The sequence below is a fragment of the Coptis chinensis genome, chromosome 1, assembly GCF_015680905.1.
Source record: "Coptis chinensis isolate HL-2020 chromosome 1, ASM1568090v1, whole genome shotgun sequence".
Taxonomy (NCBI): domain Eukaryota; kingdom Viridiplantae; phylum Streptophyta; class Magnoliopsida; order Ranunculales; family Ranunculaceae; genus Coptis; species Coptis chinensis.
The window spans coordinates 38,364,387-38,383,962 of NC_141456.1; the positions used below are offsets into that span (position 1 = coordinate 38,364,387).

At 39.8% G+C, this 19,576-nt stretch overlaps 1 protein-coding gene across 14 annotated transcripts; it reads left to right on the top strand.

The window, feature by feature from the left end:
- Nucleotides 1–1,081: 1,081 nt before the first annotated feature.
- LOC147523878 (Pentatricopeptide repeat (PPR) superfamily protein) lies at nt 1,082–19,386 on the top strand. Of its 14 annotated transcripts, none has more exons than XR_015217765.1 (7): nt 1,082–3,094; nt 6,757–6,856; nt 6,947–7,034; nt 16,830–17,159; nt 17,277–17,368; nt 17,490–18,001; nt 18,364–19,386. XR_015217765.1 is itself a non-coding variant. In XM_086600450.1 (2 exons), the coding sequence occupies exon 1, from the start codon at nt 1,211–1,213 to the stop codon at nt 3,080–3,082; it is 1,872 nt and encodes a 623-aa protein (XP_086456576.1). In that variant the 5' UTR covers nt 1,082–1,210; the 3' UTR covers nt 3,083–3,094; nt 5,616–6,483. The 14 variants fall into 14 exon arrangements, 1 of the variants encoding a protein (XP_086456576.1); XR_015217761.1 differs by having other exon boundaries at nt 16,830–16,956; XR_015217754.1 differs by having other exon boundaries at nt 17,277–18,001.
- The last annotated feature ends 190 nt before the right edge of the window (nt 19,387–19,576 follow it).

Here is a 19,576-nt window from a genome sequence, read left to right on the forward strand (position 1 = left end):
TTCTTTGTTATGAACTAGCAATAATGCATATTATTATGCATAGGGAATTAGGATTGGACTTACAAGGAGCAAATGGTCATAGGATGCCCTCTTAAGATTTAAGAACGGTTAGTATGAGACAATTTCAAATGGTCATGGATTACATACTTTCATAATTTCATTATCCAGAATCGTTAGAGAAGGCCCAAGATTGACTTATGTGAAATTGTGAATCCGTGCTAATTTGGTTGAGTTCTTAGAGCATTTGCAATGCAGGTGATAGAGGGGGAATGATAACTATCACCTACTTTCCTCTAAAAGTCTTTATGCAATCTTTGGGTGATAAACTTCGGTGATAGTAACTTAGTTCAAAACAAGGTGAAACCTTCCATAGTTTATCATCGACTTGTTATTAACCGGACGGGATGTTGGATTTTCTGCGTGTTTTTTTTAAAAATCTTTTGGGTTTTTTTTGGGCCGGGATGTTAGATTCCGTCTCGCATGATTTGTATGGTTTTTTTTTTTTTTTTTTTAAATTTGAGGGACGGGATGTTTCATTTTCGGCGAGATCTTTTTTCAATTTTATGGGTCTGGAATCCAACATGGATATTTTTATCTCTTTGTTCTGGCTCTTGTTTATCACCTATTGGTAATGTTTCTTCAATGCGGTGATAGGGCGGATTCTATTTGTTATGCACGCGCGATGAGGGGGGAAGTGATTAATCACCTACTTTATTATGCATCTTTGGGTGATAAATCGGTGATAGGACTTCAAAACAAGGAGAAAATGAGTTTTCAGGATGCCGGACGGGATGTTGGATTAAGCCTAGGTTTTTTTTAAAAATGTTTTTGGGATGTTAGAGACATTTTTTCGGTTTTTTTTCAAATGGTCATGGATGTTTCTTTCGAGTGTTTTTTCATTTTTATCCAGAATCCAACATCCCCGTCCAGAGATTTTTAGGCCCAAGATTGACTGGGTTGGTGATAAATGAAAAGTGAATCGGTGATAGAGGGGTGAAAACTATCACCTGCATTGCAAATGCTCTTATAAGGAGCAAGCGTTTTCCAGGACTATGATTTGTGTATTTTCTCGAAAAAAGAAATAAAAATAGGCCGGCACCTAAACCTTCATTGGTTAAGAGAGTCCAAACTATTTTGGGCACATAAACAGGTTTTTCGAGCAGCAACAGAAAAAAGTTTTTAACAACCCCAGTTCACTCGCACTACCATTATGTATAAACCTTCATTCATTAAAAGGAAAAACCCATTTCCCTTTTTCCCTCAAATTATTATTGAATTTTCCACTTGTTCACTACAAACCATCACACTATCAAAACCACTGCTCATTACAAACCCACTTTACAATCTCCTCCCTCAAACTCAAAACCCAAACAAAATAGTCAACCTTATATGCTCACACCTCAAACACAACAACAACACTCAACTCACTTCCCTTGACTTTAAAAAACAGGTTGTTCCTCACTTGGGCAGTGATGAAATTACTCGGGTTTTGCTAAGATGTCAGTCTGACCCTGTAACTTCTTTTCGTTTTTTCACTTGGGTAAGAAATTATTTAAATATTAGACTTACTGTTACTAACTACTGTGTCATTCTACATATTTTAACTTGGTCTAGAAAGTTCCATTTGGCAATGAAGTTATTATGTCAAGTGATTGAGATAGAATGTAATGATGATGATGTTTTCGACAAGTTGGTATTGTGTTCTCAAGTATGTAATTGGAGTGTGATAGTTTTCGACATGCTTATAAAAGCTTATGTTAAAACGGGTAATGTGAAAGACGGTTTGAAAGTTTATAAGAAAATGATTGGGATGGGATTAGTTCCTGATGTTAGTGCTTGTAACTGTCTTTTGAATGGGTTGTTGAAGTCGGATCGTGTAGATTTGTGTTGGGAAGTTTATAATGAGATGGGGAGAGTGGAGATTACACCTAATTCATATACGTTTAATATATTGACTCACGTGTTGTGTAAAGATGGGGATGCTGGAAAGGTAAATGAGTTTTTGGAAAAGATGGAGGAAGAAGGATTTGAGCCGGATGTTGTGACGTATAATACACTTATTAAAAGTTATTGTAGGAAGGGGAGGTTGGACGACGCATTTTATTTGTATAAGATTATGTATAGGAGGTTTGTGCCACCAGATTTGGTTACTTATACTGTTTTAATGAAAGGTCTTTGTGATCAAGGGAAGGTGAAAGAGGCTCATCAGTTATTCCATAGGATGATTGATAGAGGATTCAGTCCCGATACTTTGGCATATAACTCTCTTATTTGTGGATATGGCAAGGAAGGGAAAATGCAAGAAGCCAAGTCGTTGTATCGTGAAATGATTCAGCGAGGGTTGTCACCGGACAGTACCACTTGTCATTTGCTTGTCAAAGGATATGGTAAAGTGGGTAAGTTGCTTTCTTCTTTGAATTTGGTTGTGGAATTTCAAAGATTAGGAGTTCTAATACCTCTGGAGGTATACAATTATCTTGGAGTGGCTTTGTGTCAAGAAAACAGGCCGCATGCAGCAAAGAGCCTTTTGAGAAGAATGGTCATAGATGGGTGTGAGCCTTCTTTAGAAATGTATAATGAGTTGATACAATGTTTGTGCAAGTCTGATGGTTTGACTGAAGCACTCTCGTTGAAGGATGAGATGATCGAAAAGGGTTTGAAACCTGATTTGTTCTCTTACAGAATTCTGATAAGTTCTTTATGTAAGCTACATAGAACTGCTGAGGGAGAGTTTATGATGAAAGAGCTGGTTGGAACGGATCTGGTTCCCGATTCTGATATCTGCAAGGCATTGGTAAATGGATATTGTAAAGAAAGGAGTTTTCACAATGCAGAGTCAATATTGATCTACTTTGCCCTGGAGTTGCAAATTTATGATATCGGAAGTTACAATGTACTAATAAAAGTATGGAGTGAGGAAGTTAATGTGCTGAAATCCCTAGAGCTGCAGGATAAAATGCTGAAACTTGGCTTTGTTCCAAATGGTATGACATGCAAGTCTTTAATTTATGGGCTATCCCGAGCCTGCAATGATAAAAGGAAGGTTGAAGTAGTGTCTGTAGAAACTCCTATTAAATCTTGAAAGGAGCTAAAGGTACATTCTGATTTTTATTTTATTTTTTAATGTGTTGTTGTGCTCTAGATTTCTCAATGCAATATCATATTAGGAAAACATCATTGTATATTGAGTTTGATTTATATAATTGGTTTTAAATGATATTGGAATATGGATATTTAGCAAAACACACATTCACACATTAAGTTTGTTGATTGATGGTAAAAATGTGGTTTAGAGTTGCTGACAGAAGAGTAGATATTAAGATGGAATAAAGTGAGATGATGACGTTGGTGACAGAAATTCACTCTAAATCAAAATACTTGCTAGAAATAGATTATAGTAGTGAGTATGTGTATCAATGAACTCTAGATAAAGCCTTAGTAAAACAACAACCGTCAAGCATGAAAGAGAACTGATCAACTGAAAGAAGAAAGACTAAGACAAGTCTGATTGGAAGTCTTATGCTAAGACAATTAAATTGAAAGTTAAAGAGTAGTGACCAAAGGGTGGAAATCCATTACGCATACAACATTTACAGTCACCCTTACCACAGTATTCGACTTTACACTTACAGTTTCCCTATCTCTATGTATAAGTGAAAACTGAAAAGTGAGGCCATATCTTCATTGCACTTTAGACCCTTAGTTGAGGATTTTGAGTCTACCTTTCTGATTCGAGATTTGGGTCAATTTCTTGTTGTTTGGAGCTCCTACTGCCCGTTATACATGTTTGTGAAAATTTTGGTTTGTACATGGATTTGTAGATATCCAATTTGAAGCAAAAATCATTGGTGGGGACTCATTTGTGGAAAACAAAGGAGACGGATATCGATGACTGAAGGAGATTCTATGCTATGCTATATTAGTTGGACGTCAAATTTAAGAAGTAGAGGATATGTTGATGGGCTTGGCCCATACAATTAAATGAGGCAATTTGTAGGTAGGGGGTCAGTAACTTTTATTTTGTCATCTCTATCCGTGACTATGGTTGAACCAATGTAGGAGAAGGTGTAGAGGGATGTGGATAGGAGAGCATTCAGGGAGATACTGGTCTGCTGGGGAACAAGACAACAGCCTGATTATGAGTATTTATGAGGACGGGGATGGAGTGCAGGTGGAAGGAAGCTCTGTTGAGGTTCCTTCATCTAGCTGTACTTGCAGCAGAGTGGGGGTCAGTGGTGGTCTTATATTTGTAATCTAGTTTAGGTGGGTATTTTTGGGTGCATACGTGGTTTAAGAGTTTTGTCTATTGCTAATGTGTTAAGGTTGATGTAATCCTTTTGGTTATATTTAGGGTTTAAAAAAACGCATCAAAGCCTCATGGCTCTCTGCCTCTATGCGGCTTGAGGCTTAAGCCACAATAATATTAGAAAAACAAAACAAAACAAAAAAAATAAAATAAAAGAAGTGAGAATGTGGAAAAATGGGATTTGATTTGATGATGGAAGTTTGTAATTCCTAATAGAATGAGGTGTTTTAATGCTCAAAACAGAACCTAATAGGGAGTTTTGTAATCTTTAAAGAAGTTATGTGGGCTCAAAGTAAATGTGATTGAAGGGGATCAATGCAATTTTTTTTTTTAGCCTTGGCTATATCAGTAAGCATGTCTTATCTATCAAAAGAAAGTGATTGAAGGGGACTTTGAGTTCTCCTACTATTATAACTCTTTTTTTCTCATTGGCCTTAAGATTTTAATCCCAAATTCGCATCATCTTCTTTTCAGTTAGTTCTTCACATTTGTAGCTTGCTTGTTGCTCTCATTTTGGTTTCAAAGTGTGGAGTGGTGTTAATAGTCTCATCAGTAGAATTCTGAAGTTATTTGGGGGAAATTTGGAAGTTATTGCTGTTCTTTCCCTCATTTTCATCAAGTTGAGAACTCGATTTAGGGTGTGGGTAATGTCATGGGAAGCTCAAGCTGGTAGCACATGCTTTTAAGCTGTTAACACATCCTTATAAAGTTTGGGCAGAGTCTGAAGTATTTGATTGGGGACCCATAGTTACTGAACTTTCTCAAGTGTCCCCTGGTTTTTATTTTCATATCAATTGGGAGTTCCATTTTCTTATTTTGGCTTGTGATAGCATTTGGTAGGTTAGTGGTTTGCTAGTCACAGATGTTAATCTCCTTTTAGTTAGATTATTGTAGTTATCATCTAGTCTATTCATTTTTCTAAATCATCTCACCAGTTGCTAAACATTCCCTTTAAGCTTACCCTGTAAACTTATATTAAAGAAAGTTTGAAACCTGTAGCTGGGCATTTTCTATTTCCCTACGGTGTTAGTAGTAAGAAATAAAGGTAATACATTGCCCGTTTACCAAAAGATAAAATCTTATTGAGGTCTTGGACTCGGAAAGATAATTAAAACAGAAACTCATTTTTTTTACTTTATTCACCCTGCATCAGTCTCCTTGATATGTTTTAACATGTTTGAATACCTAGCTAGTCTTATTCAAACGTGTTGGCCTTTACTCACCAGTTACTATATTTGAGATGATTGTTAGACGCTTAGTCCCGATGTTTTGGCGTATAATTCTCTTATATCTGGCTATTGCAAGGAAGGGAGAATGCAAGAAGCCAAGTTGTATGTTGAAATTATCCAGCATAGGTTGTTAGTTGTTACTGGACAGTAACACTTGTCGTTTGCTTGTCGAAGGATATTACAAAGTGGGCAAGTTGTTTTCCTCTTCATGTTTGGTTGTGGAATTTCAATAATTAAAGGTTTTAATACCTCTGGAGGTATACAACTATCTTGGAGTTGCTTTGTGTCAAGAAAACAAGCAGCATGCAGCAAAGAGTCTTTTGAGAAGAATCAGAAGAATGGTCTGACTGAGGCACTGAGCCTTCTTTAGAAATGTATGATCATGAATTGATATAGTGCTTCTGCAAATATGATGGTTTTGACTGAGGCACTATCGTTGAAGACTGAGACGATCGAAAAGGGTTTGAAACCTGATTTGTTGACTTACAGAGTTCTGAGAAGTTCCTTGTGTTGACTACATAGAAGTGTTAAAGAGAGTTAATGATGAAAGAGCTTGTTGAACTGATCTGCTTCCAAATTCTGCTATTTGCAAGGCGTTGTAAGTGGTTGTTCTAAATAAAGGAATCTTCACATTGCAGAGTCAATGTTGACCTATTTTGGTCTGGAATATTGAAAGTTACAATGCACTAATAGAAGTATGCAGTGAGGAAGGTGATGTGTTGAAGTCCCTAGAGCTACAGAATAAAATGCTGAAACTTGGCTTTATGCCAAATGGTTTGACATGCAAGTTAGTTTATGGGCAATTCCGAGCTGACAAAGGTAGAAGGAAGTCTCAGGCGGTGGCTCTAAAACATTGTATTGAATCTTGAAAAGTTGAAATAAGTTAAGGTATGTTCTAATATATTCTCCTATATTCAAGTGAGCGGAGCGAACGTTCTAGGCCGGGGGGGGGGGGGGTATGTGGCCAAAATGTTTTTGGTTGGTTTCTGTCTGTCCTCATCTTCGTCTTCCTCTCCCTCTCCCTCTCCACGCCCTTTCAATCTCTCCCTCTCCACTCTCCACTCCTCCCTCTCCACTCTCCACGCCTTCAATTCTCCGCTCACGCCCCCACTGCATAGCAGTATACTAGTACAATTGTTTGTTTTTAAAAAGCGAGAAGAAAACGTTTTACGTGTGCTTCTGAAATATTTCAACTTACTCTTATTAAGGTGTCTTTTGCAGGTACATCTCACTTGGTAGTAGAATACTTACATGCATTTCCTAATGTGAATTTCTTTTATGGAAGGATTCAACTTGGCAATTGGCTTTCCTACTACTTCATGTAACTTGTTTTGCCCGTCATAATTCTCTCAATAATAATAGAGTAATCAACTGTTGGTTGTTATTTACTTGTGTTTTTCCTTTTCATTAGTTTGTCCCGCCTAAAAATGTACTCGAGGTATGTCAGATGGAGGATTTTGAAGACCGTGGCAGCTCTTTCAAAATCTACCACCATTCTGGTATGTTTTCACATTTCGTTTGCTATAAGTGGGTAATTGAACTATATAAGGGTCTTACTTAATGCATCATGTGCTGTATATATACTATGATTATTTTAGTTTCGTCATTAGCCCATAATACTAGAAAGAATACTAATGCCCTAAGACATAGGAAACGTTTTACAATCTTATTGAAGGATTGTGGGGAGAGCAAACATCTCAGAGAGCACGAAAATTTGGTTACAGCCACACATACTTCTTTTGAAACAAAGATTAGCTCCCTGCCCCCATAATCAGTCTTGTATATATTTTCATTTTTGTGAAGGCTAATTTTTTTTAATCTGATGATTTCAAAACAAGGATCCATTGTTTTTTTTTCTTCAGTTTGTTTTACAATACATATTTTGCTTTTTGAAAAAGAATCATATATTTTTCTATATCATGCTGACCAATGGTTTTCCTCTACTAAAATATTATCGAAAAAGAGACTTCTTAAAAAAAAAACTCAATGTTTACAAAAAAGAAACTCACTGTTTTCTGCCTATGTTTTCCAAAAAATGTTTTCTTCAATAAAATAAAAGAAATCTATAGTCTCCATGATTTCAAAAGTCCTCTTACCTTTTACAACTTACTCCTTAGGGGATATTTGCTTGTACATCTCCCTTGGTAGTAGAATATTTTCATGTAGTAATAAGAAGCATTTGCAAAGGTATTTTCTACGCTTGTAAATTTTTCTACGGAAGAATTCATTGCGTGAGGGGCGTGGAGGAATATTTTGCTTTCCTACTTCATGGAATTTTTTTGCGTCATGTGAGACTTGCTCGTCAAAGCTATCTTAATCAGTCACTTGTAAACACCAAACTTTCAAAATATTCCTCTTGTGCTTCTTGTTTGAAAACCTTTTTGTCACCTATTGCTGAAACACATTTGACAGAGAATATAAGCTAAGTAATATTTGTTTTCAAACAGAAATTCACAATTTTTAAAAGTCTGGACAAATTCATCCCTTTTTCTTTATTTATTTTTATTTTTTTGCAAATGAAATAAATCCATGATACTTCCTTTTAGAAATCTAATCAGTGATATGTCCTTTGTATATCAACTGGTTTGGAACATGCACCTCTTACATACAAATAAATTGTTTTTCCTTTGTTTTAAAATTTTGCCTTCTTTTCTAAAACTTTTGCGTGTTTTTCTGCTTCTTTTTAAAAAAACTCACTTGAGTTATCATATATACTTTTGACAGAGAATATTGCTAATATCCTCCCCTCTCACTTGAGTTCATGGTTTTTAGTTTATTCAATTTGATAAAACATGAACCTCTTACTTCTTACAAATATAACTGGACGCAATCAAGCACCAAGTTTAGACAAATATTATAGCAAGGGACAAGGGAGGCTTTTCAGAGAAGATATCAATTGAACATTCAAAATGTAGAGGAGAGTTAAGACTGATGTGTTTAGGTTGGATGCGGCTGAGATGGTAATGATCCACACTAGGCAAGAGATACATAAGAAATGGGTATTGTACCCTGTTCGTACCTTTTAACCTCACACCTCCAATCTCCTCTGTCTCTTCTCGAAGATGAGACTCTCTCTCTTGTGAACCTTTCAGCTGAACCCGTTTAGGGCTGCCTACGTACCCCCGACTCTCCGGGGGATCAAGCTGTGCCGCCGTAGTTCTCTCCTCCTCTCCTCTCTCTCTTCCCATCTCTCTTTTTCTCTCTCTCTCGTAACCGCCCCTCTTATTCTCATCTCCTTCTTTTCTCTCGTAACCGCTCTCCTTTTCTCTAACTGTCCACCTCTCGCATTACTTATCGCGGACTAGATATTGTACACCTGACCCCGGTTTCACTATCTTGCATCTTCTTGAGTCACTGAACCCCTCCTTGCCACTATGTCTCTTTGGAGTCCACGTCCCTTTAATGTTTGTGGATTTGGATCCTATGCTCTCTCTCCTTTTGTGCCTTATGTTACCTCCGTCCATGAGGCGTGTCATCGATAGTCATGAATTTGGCCGATCTGGATGCCCCTCTCGACCCGGAACCACGGCGAACTCGTTCGGGGTCCGAGATATCCTCTACTTACTTGATTCGCGATTCCTTACTCTAGTTCGCGATGGGTCTTTTTTCCTTTGGCCCTTACTCTTCCAATCAATCATCATCATCTCGCAAAGTGTCTCAATCAATCGGTTCTCGTACATAGAACTCATTAGATCCGCATGAAGCGGTCGATCCCCTTTGCTCTCACTCTTCCAACTCACCTATTGTCCACTTAAAGGTCTCACCACCCTTCGCGACTTACTCATGGAACTTCGATATCACGCCCTCAAAGGGGCCTCATCCCTCCGTTTTCTCTTTTGTAGAGCTCAATATATCCGCTGAAGGGTCTCAACCCGCCCGGCTCTTATTCGTAACGGTCGGCATCTCCATAAGGGTCTCATCCCATTCTCCACGGCGCTCTCGTAACACTCCATATCATGTTTGGCGGCGGCTTCGGCCGTCCTCCCCGGTCTCGGCTTATAGGTTTCATTTTGCCCAAGCTTGATTCGGACACCTGCGCGGTCGGCGAAGGGCTCATCATCCCAGCTCCGCTTATAGGCACTCATTTTACCCAAGCTTGATTCGGATTTTGCGGTCCACGAAAGGCTCATCCCCGCTCTGCGGCTTATAGGCAACTCATTTTGCCCCAAGCTTGATTCGGACACTGCGGTCCACGAAGGGCTCATCCCCCCCGCTCTCTGGCTTCAGTTTGCTCCCAATTTTGATACGGACATCTAGCCCGCGAAGGGCTCATCCCCCATTGTCTTTGGTCACCGGTGTGAAGCTGATGGGGTGACTCAATTTGCCCCTGAAGTTATTTTTCGTTCATATCCCAATACTCATGAAACAATTTGGAAGAAGTATGCTCTCTATTTCATTGATATAACATTCAACCCAAACTATCATTCAAAACACTTAGCAATATGTAAAAGCAAGCTTCCTCTCTTTTAATTGAAAAACTAAACAAAGACTCGGGGTTCTCCCGTATAGCTAGTGCGGGGCTCGACTCTGGTCTTACTCAATGTTATATCATGCAATACACATTTAATGGAGACGGTAAATATTTTGACGACAATATAGTGTAGGCAAATAAGGTAGTAAATGAGGGTGAGATGGATCCATCTCCCAATACCAAATTTCAAACTCCATTTCGGTTCCGCGTTCCATGCAAGTCTTTTCTCTTTCATCAGAACGAAACTTTCATGTTCGAAAGTATTGCACAAATAATACGTAAGTTTTAACGAGGAACATTAATTCAAAGATACGTATTTGCATGCAAAGATAAGCGGCGATCATATGTTCCAAACGGTGTACAATGCCTGTCTTACCTGCGATTGTACAACCACGTTTCTCATTCATGGTCCGCGACTTCTAGAAGCGACTAGGTTCGCGGAGTACCACGCGAGGTCAGGGACAACCCAATCTGTCCCCATATACATCTACCCAAGGCGGGGACAAGGCTTGCTTGCCCCCGGTGTAACTTCTCTGGCTGATGCCGAAGTCACTACTCGTCTATCTATTATGTACATGACGGTAAAATAAAACCGGTTACGCGGTGTGTCTCGCGATATCTCCGTAATTATTTTACTATTCAGTATTCGGACGACTCCAATCTGTCGATCTTAGTCTCAAACTCGGATCTCCTTGTTCCTTTGCCTCGAAACAATGCATACTTTCGGCGAATCAATTCTTGTTGGAGTAAAGCTTATTTCGAAAGTAGGGTAGACACTATCAACACTATTGCAGTAATCAAGTTGACCTCTATATCGTTCCATATAACAACAAAGAAGAGAATGCTATCATAATCGGTTAAGCACCGGTATGTACATTCGTCCATGTATCCGATTTCGATGTATGAACTATCTTAACACCACCTAAGTGCTTTCGACATTGGTGGATAATTGAGTAAAAGCTGAAATTCTTTGCTTTACTTCCCCTGATTGTTGCGGATGTGCAAGAATGAAAAGCGGCGAAAGATACGGTCGGGGAATGACCATGTAAAAGCTTCTCTTAAGGTTTCCCTTGTTCTTGGAAAGATAAGAGAAATCACGCCACGATGATGTACCAGACCGATATTTATCTCCTTGATGACCGCTTTTCGGTCGCGGTTGATGCTCATAATGGGGCCCAACTATTTGAGGAATGCCGCCGGGAATTCTCGAGAAACAAGAGCATCATTTACGTTACACATCAAGTGGAGCTTCTTCTGCGCGGTGACCTCATTCGGTGATGCAAAATGGAAGAGTTGCACATCTTTGGAAAGTTTGAAGAAAGTTGAAAATACAAGTAGAGAATTTCGCGAAACACCAATATCGGAAATGAAGGCGTCTGAGGACACCACCACTAATATAGAACTTCTAAATAGTAAACAAGACTCCAAACATAATCTCTCTCCGGACGGCAGTGCGAGGAATGATCATGTCTCAATGTGCATGGCAAGTATTCGCCATTTTTGTTCCGATGACTACAAAAGATGCGTGATGGTACCGTGATATTACGCACCCATTTCTAGAGAACTTGCTCGCTTTGCAGAATCACTTTCAGGAGCTGCTACAATCCGAGCCTTTGATCATGAATACCGGTTCATCAATACAAATTTGGGACTCATCGATAACCACTCAAGACCATGGTTTCGCAGTGTATCAGCTATGAAATGGCTTTCTTTTAGACTGAACCTCCTATCAAACTTTGTGTTTGCTTTCTCACTGGTTCTGCTTGTGAGCCTCCCTAAAGGAATAATCAAACTCCTCCAACAAATTTTCACTATCCACCCTTAACTCCTCCGTAACATAGCTGTTGGCCGTAAGTAAACATTCCCACCAAAAGTCAAACAAATTCCCATCTTCCGGAATATTTCGATTCACTCCACAAACGAGAAAAATCTCATTTTGTTTCCAAACATATCAAACAAAACACGGTGAAATTAAACATAACCGAGTTAAGAAGAAGAAGAAGTTTTTTGCGGTCATTAGAGGAGTGGTGTCACACTCGTCTCTCTGTTTTAGTGAGTGAGTCGAGGAGAGGAAGAACAAAAGATAAAAAGGTCTGTTTCTGTGTTACCGAAGTTTGAGGAATGGAATCTTGAGCGGAATAGGAAAAATAGCTCTCTTTGTAGCTGGTCTCTTTTTTCGTTCATCTCAGAATGTGAAGGAAAGATCATAATCGTTCCCCACAGACGACGCCATTGTGTGAACCCTGTTCGTACCTTTTAACCTCACACCTCCAATCTCCCTGTTCGTACCTTTTAACCTCACACCTCTAATCTCCTCTGTCTCTTCTCGAAGATGAGACTCTCTGGCGTCGTCTGTGGGGAACGATTATGATCTTTCCTTCACATTCTGAGATGAACGAAAAAAGAGACCAGCTACAAAGAGAGCTATTTTTCCTATTCCGCTCAAGATTCCATTCCTCAAACTTCGGTAACACAGAAACAGACCTTTTTATCTTTTGTTCTTCCTCTCCTCGACTCACTCACTAAAACAGAGAGACGAGTGTGACAGCTCACTCCTAATGACTGCAAAACTTCTTCTTCTTCTTAACTCAGTTATGTTTAATTTCACTGTGTTTTGTTTGATATGTTTGGAAACAAAAATGAGATTTTTTCTGTTTGTGGAGTGAATCGAAATATTCCGGAAGATGGGAATTTGTTTGACTTTTGGTGGGAATGTTTACTTACGGCCAACAGCTATGTTACGGAGGAGTGAAGGGTGGATAGTGAAAATTTGTTGGAGGAGTTTGATTATTCCTTCAGGGAGGCTCACAAGCAGAACCAGTGAGAAAGCAAACACAAAGTTTGATAGGAGGTTCAGTCTAAAAGAAAGCCATTTCATAGCTGATACACTGTGAAACCATGGTCTTGAGTGGTTATCGATGAGTCCCAAATTTGTATTGATGAACCGGCATTCATGATCAAAGGCTCGGATTGTAGCAGCTCCTGAAAGTGATTCTGCAAAGCGAGCAAGTTCTCTAGAAATGGGTGCGTAATATCGCTGGTACCATACGCATACTGTAGTCACTGGAACAAAAATGGCGAATACTTGCCATGCACATTGAGACATGATCATTCCTCGCACTGCCGTCCGGAGAGAGATTATGTTTGGAGTCTTGTTTACTATTTAGAAGTTCTATATTAGTGGTGGTGTCTGTATCAGCTTCGCTGTCTGATATTGGTGTTTGCGAAATTCTACTTGTATTTTCAACTTTCTTCAAACTTTCCAGCATGTGCAACTCTTCCATTTTGCATCACCAGAATGAGGTCAGCTGCAGGAAGAAGCTCCACTTGATGTGTAACGTAAATGATGCTCTTGTTTCTGAGAATTCCCAGCAGGCATTCCTCAAATAGTTGGGTGCCTGTATGAGCATCAACCGCACTGAAAGGGTCATCAAGGAGATAAATATCAGCGTCCTGGTACACTGCGCGCGTGATTTCTGCTTATCTTTCCAAGAACAAGGGAAACCTTAAGAGAAGCTTTTACATGGTCATTCCTGATCGTATCTTTCGCCGTTTTCATTCTTGCACATCCGGCAACGATCAGAGGGAAGTAAAGCAGCAATTTCAGCTTCTTATTTAATTATCCACCGATGTCGAAAGCACTTAGGTGGTGTTAAGATAGTTCATACATCGAAGTCGATACATGGACTAATGTACATACTTGAGGCTTAACCGATTATGATAGCATTTCGCCTTTGCCGTTGTTATATGGAACGGATAGAGGTCAACTTGATTACGCGAATAGTGTTGATAGTGTCTACCCTACTTTTCGAAATAAGCTTTACTCCAACAAGAATTGATTGCCGAGTATGCATTGTTCGAGGCAAAGGAACAAGGAGATCCGAGAGTTTGAGACTAAGATCAACGTGATTGAGGCGTCCGAATACTTAATAGTAAGATAATTACAGAGAGATGCAGAGAGACACATTAAGCAGTAACCGGTTTATTTTACCGTCATGTACATAATCGATAGGCGGAAGTGTTTCGGCCGTCGGAAGTTACATTGGGGCAAGCAAGCCTTGTCCCGTTTTTGGGTAGAGATGTATATGGGGACAGATTGGGTTGTCCCCTGACCTCGTGGTAATTCGCGAACCTAGTCGCTTCTAGGAGGTCGCGGACCATGAATGAGAAACGTGGTTATACACCGCAGGTAAGACAGATTGTACACCGTTTGGAACATATGATCACCGTTATCTTTGCATGCAAATACGTATGCTGAATTAATGTTCCTCGTTAAAACTCACGTATTATTTGTGCAATACTCGAACATGAAAGTTTCAGGTTACAGTGAAAGAGAAAGACTTGCGGTACCATGGAACCGAGCGGAGTTTGAGCTGGTATTGGGAGATGGATCCATCTCACCTCATTTACTACCTTATTTGCCTACACTATATTGTCGTCAAAAAGTTTACTGTCTCCATTAAATGTGTATTGCATGATATAACATTGAGTAAGACCAGAGTCGAGCCCCGTACTAGCTATACGGAGAACCTCGGAGTCTTTGTTTAGTTTTTCAATTAAAAGAGAGGAAGCTTGCTTTTACATATTGCTAAGTGAGCTGAGGAATGATAGTTTGGGTTGAATGTTATATCAATGAAATAGAGAGCATACTTCTTCCAGTTGTTTCATGAGTATTGGGATATGAACGAAAATAACTTGGGGGCAAATTGAGCTGCCCCATCAGGCTTCACAGCTGATCAAAGACAGCGGGGGGGATGAGCCCTTCGCGGGCTAGATGTCCGAATCAAACTTGGGGACAAAGCCGAATCGCCCTATCAGCTTCACCTGACTAACCAAAGGCGGGGGATGAGCCCTTCGTGGATCGCAGTAATCCGAATCAAGCTTGGGGGCAAAATGAGCGCCTATAAGCCGAGAGAGCGGGGATGAGCCCTTCGTGGACCCGCAGATGTCGAATCAAGCTTGGGGCAAAATGAGTCATGCCTATAAGCCCGAGAGCGGGGATGAGTCCTTCGTGGACCGCGGTGTCCGAATCAAGCTTGGGGCAAAATGAGCCTATAAGCCGAGAGTGGGGGATGAGCCTTCGCTTGGGGGTCCAGCCGAGATGGGGATGAGCTCTCGTGGAATCCTCCGAACTTGGGGCAAAATGAATTGCCTCTAAGCCAAAGAGCGGGGGGGGGGACGAAGCCCTTCACGAACATGATATGGAGTGTTACAGAGCGCTGTGGAGAATGGGATGAGACCCTTATGGAGTTGCTGACTGTTACGAATAAGAGCGAAGGGGTTGAGACCCTTCGCGGATATATTGTTGAGCTCTACAAAAGAGAAATGGAGGGGATGAGGCCCTTTGAGGACGTGATATCGAGTTCCATGAGTAAGTGCGAAGGGGGTGAGACCTTTCGTGGACAATAGGTGAGTTGGAAGAGTGAGAGCGAAGGGGATGCGACCCTTCGCGGATATTCTAATGAGTTCTATGTACGAGAACCGATTGATTGAGACACTTTGCAGAGATGATGATTGATTGTGAAGAGTGAGGGCCAAGGGGAAAAGACCCATCGCGAACTAGAGTAAGGAATCGCGAATCAAGTAAGTAGAGGATATCTCGGACCCCTGAACAGAGTTCGTCGCGTGGTTCCGGGGTCGAGAGGGGGCATCTCTATCGGCCAAATTCATGACTATCGGGATGACACGCCTCATGGGGCGGAGGTAACATAAGGCACAAGGGAGAGGGAGAGCATAGGATCGATCCGCGAAACATTAAAGGACGTGGACTCCAGAGAGACATAGTGGCAAGGAGGGGTTCAGTGACTCAAGAAGATGCAAGATAGTGAAACCGGGGTCAGGTGTACAATATCCAGTCCGCGATAAGTAATGCGAGAGGTGGACAGTTAGAGAAAAGGAGAGCGGTTACGATAGAAAAGAAGGAGATGTGAAAAAGAGAGAGAGGAGAGAACTACGGCGGCACAGCTTGATCCCCCGGAGAGTCGGGGGTACGTAGGCAGCCCTAAACGGGTTCAGCTGAAAGGTTCACAAGAGAGAGAGTCTCATCTTCGAGAAGAGACAGAGGAGATTGGAGGTGTGAGGTTAAAAGGTACGAACAAGATTCACACAGGTATGATGCAAAGGTTGCAGTGAGGAGAGTCAGTTACTCAGTTGTCTTGTGGTAACTTGCCTTCAGCTATGGTGTGTACATCTACACGCATTTACCATCTCTGTACTTATATCTATATAAGTTGGTTGAGATTAAAAACTATTAAATGTTAGAAAAACAAAAGTGTGACCCCTTTACCGAGGTAGCACGGACCCTGAAAACACGATTTTGTGGATGCAGGTCTGTGCTTTTAAAATCTAATAGAGGAGCATGTATCTTGGAATCTACTTAAATCTATTATTTTAGAATGGTAGAATCTTGAACTTCCATGAGTATTGCTAGGACTTGCCGTGGTCTTGATTCTGGGACTAAAACCCTCTCTGTTTCATATTTTTGATAATATAATTTTAAGTAGTGGCTTGTAAATCTGTTTTTGTCACATTTTATACCACTTTGTTAGGTTATCTTGTATGGAAATGGACTTTAACTGTACTGCAAGAGTCAGTTGGTGATAGCTATCTCGCTCCATTTATCGGCCCTGATACACCAATTGGTGATAGGCTGATAGCAATCTTAATATCTAATATTGAGTTTGGACTTGTGAAATTTTAACACTGGTCCCATGCCATGTTTCTTTCTAAGTATCTCTTTTGTATGAATTGACATTCTATTTATTTATTTGAAGTAGATTAATGAAATATATAACAGTTGTCCTTAGTGAACTCTATGCTGCAGGTTATGTGAGACATTTCCAATTCCTTAGAAGCCCATGATCACACGAGGCTCTGTCCCTAAGAAAATTGTGACAACTTTGCTCAAGGATTTTTGGGAGAGGAAACATCTCCAAGTGCTAGCGGAGTTGGTAAATCCGCTTTTTTAACATTTATTAATAATATAATTTAGGGAGTGGCCTGTTAAAACTGTATTTATCACGTTTGTCCCAGTTTTTAGGTTACTTGCCTGGAAATGGACTTTAACTGTGTCGCAAGAGTCAGTTGGGGTGATTGCGATCTCACACCATTCATTGACCTGGATACACCAGTTGGCGCTAGCGTTCTCAATAATGTAATATTGAGTTGTGGCCTGTAAAAGTTTGAACACTGGATCCATGTCATGTTTCCTTACAAGTAATGTCTCTTTTGAACATCTAAACGTTTGCCCTTATTGAACTCTTTGCTGCAGAACATGTGATATTTCCAACTACTCACAGGCCCATGATTGTGTGACACTCTGACCATAAGAAATTTGTGACGACTTTGCTCAAGGATTTTTGGGTGAGCAAACATTTCCAAGTGCTATGGAGTTGGTAAATCCCGCACTTTTAGTATTGAGAAATATGTAACGTTTGCCCTTATTCTTACTCTTGATCCTTGCTTATATTTTCCTTTTAAATAGTTTTTATTGATAACCTACCAACATCGCATCTAAAAGAGCACTGCCAGGCCATCTCCCATTACCAATGGAGTTTATGTTGTCATTGATGGAGGCTTTTCTAAGATAACATATATGCCTCAGTTTCTAAGGTAATCTTTTTTGTGATACGTGACCAAGTGATTTCCTAATTAAAGCTCTTGCAGACTTTAATTAGGTGAACAGACTTAGCTAGGAATATACTAGTATACGATACTGCGATGCGGTGTTCATGAGCGAAACAGAAAAGAAATCACGATGAGAAGAGCAATATGACCGAGAAGGAGAAGTGCTCAATAGTGATGGTTGTGGAGGAGAAGGAGAAATAGCAGGAGCAATTTTAGATTGTAAACGGAAAAAAATCTCAAAGGAAGGAAAGAAATTGTGAATTGAGAGAAAAGGAGAGAAGAGAAAGGGAAGGGGTCAGATGGGCATCCATTGTAAGACTTCCACATGAAAAATATTAGATCCAGTTTTTCTTGATGGGGGGAACAAAGGTACGACAAAAAGACAATTTTTTATCTTACTTAAAAGTGGTTCGCCTCCAACATATCTATTCTTCCCTAAGATTTCTTTTTTAATCGTGTATTTGACATAATTATAAATTTAGGAACATTTCTCCTTGGAGTGATCTCAAATTTCATAACAAGAAAAAAAAAATCTTAGAGATCCTTGGAATAAGAAGGACATACTTCTGATTTATTTTCGTCACATCTTAGTTCTTAAGATGTGAAAAATTTCCTTGGGTGTTATAGCAAAAGGTTAAAATGAAACTGATCTTGTCTCTTGAGTTACAAAAGGAACAATCACTGTTATGCTATATGATTTATCCCTTTCTTCTGCTTTATATTATTTACAGGTTTGCGCTGGAACACTCTCTGGCTATTGGAATGTCGTCCGCCTTCTCAGCTGTGGTCCTCAACTTTCTGTCATTTACTTCTCTCAAAGGGTAAGCAAGCTATGACGTTTAGGGAGCTGATCTTTTGGGTAATTTTACAGAAATGGAGCAAAAGTAAGCAAAGGCAACGGTGAATTATTAACTTCAAAACCAGTTGAGGACAAATGTCCCCAATTACGAGTAGTCAAAAGTTGTTTGGTAACAAATATTCTCCTCAGTACATAAATTGTGCAACTATATTTGTTAGTGTGTGCTCTCTAATGGATTCATTAGCTCAAAATGGTTAGAGCACTCTTCGTCAAGTGGTTGATGGTTCAAATCCATCTGGATCCAAGTATGAAAGGAAATCTGATGAACTATTCACAAATATAATAGATGTTGAACGTTGAGCACCATAGACTATAGTGTTCTGCCATTAAAAATGGATAGCTTACAGCTAAGAACTGGTTATGTTTGTGCACCATAATTCTCTGGCATTGAGTTATAGGGATCCAGTATCCGACTATCCATTATTCTGTGTTCTCTTTTTGTATCATACATATGCCAGTAGAAGGTTTCTATTTGACTTTTACATTTATCCTGTTTGTGGTCACAGACACATATCTAGACATTTAAGCCATTTGGCAGCTGCCATCAATTTATGGAATCGCATACATACTGAAATTTGGTAAGGCCCTACCTTTTTCGGATGATTGAATGTCTACGTGCATCTTGTGACCAGGCTGGAGTCTTAATGGCTGGTAAGAGTAGATTTTTAGGGTGGGAGATCACTGTAAGTTGATTTATGATATGGTTTGTTTATTTAACTTCTGTATTTTGTTAAGGTAATGTATTATGCACCCAATGTCTAGCGTTAGTGTACTCCCCAAACGATGGTCGGCTTTTATATGGTTCTAAATTTCTATTGCAGCGTGTTTCACACTTGGGGACCAGCATTACGTGTTTGTTCCGTGTCCAAAATGTGTTTTGTTAACTGTCACATGTTTAACCATTGGTGTCGTAAAGGTTCACGCTTATCGATGTTATGTTATGCAACCGACCCCGATACTTAGAAATAACAGGGAGTGTCTCTCAAGGACAAAACTGCCGAAAACGTAACTCTAAAGGACACCTTTTTTTTTTCGTAACTCATAAGGACCAGGTAGATGAAAGGTCAAGTATACTCTTGACGCGA

What these genes read in the sequence shown, in the direction of transcription:
- LOC147523878 (XM_086600450.1), top strand. Translation starts at nt 1,211, where the DNA reads ATGTATAAACCTTCATTCATTAAAAGGAAAAACCCATTTCCCTTTTTC.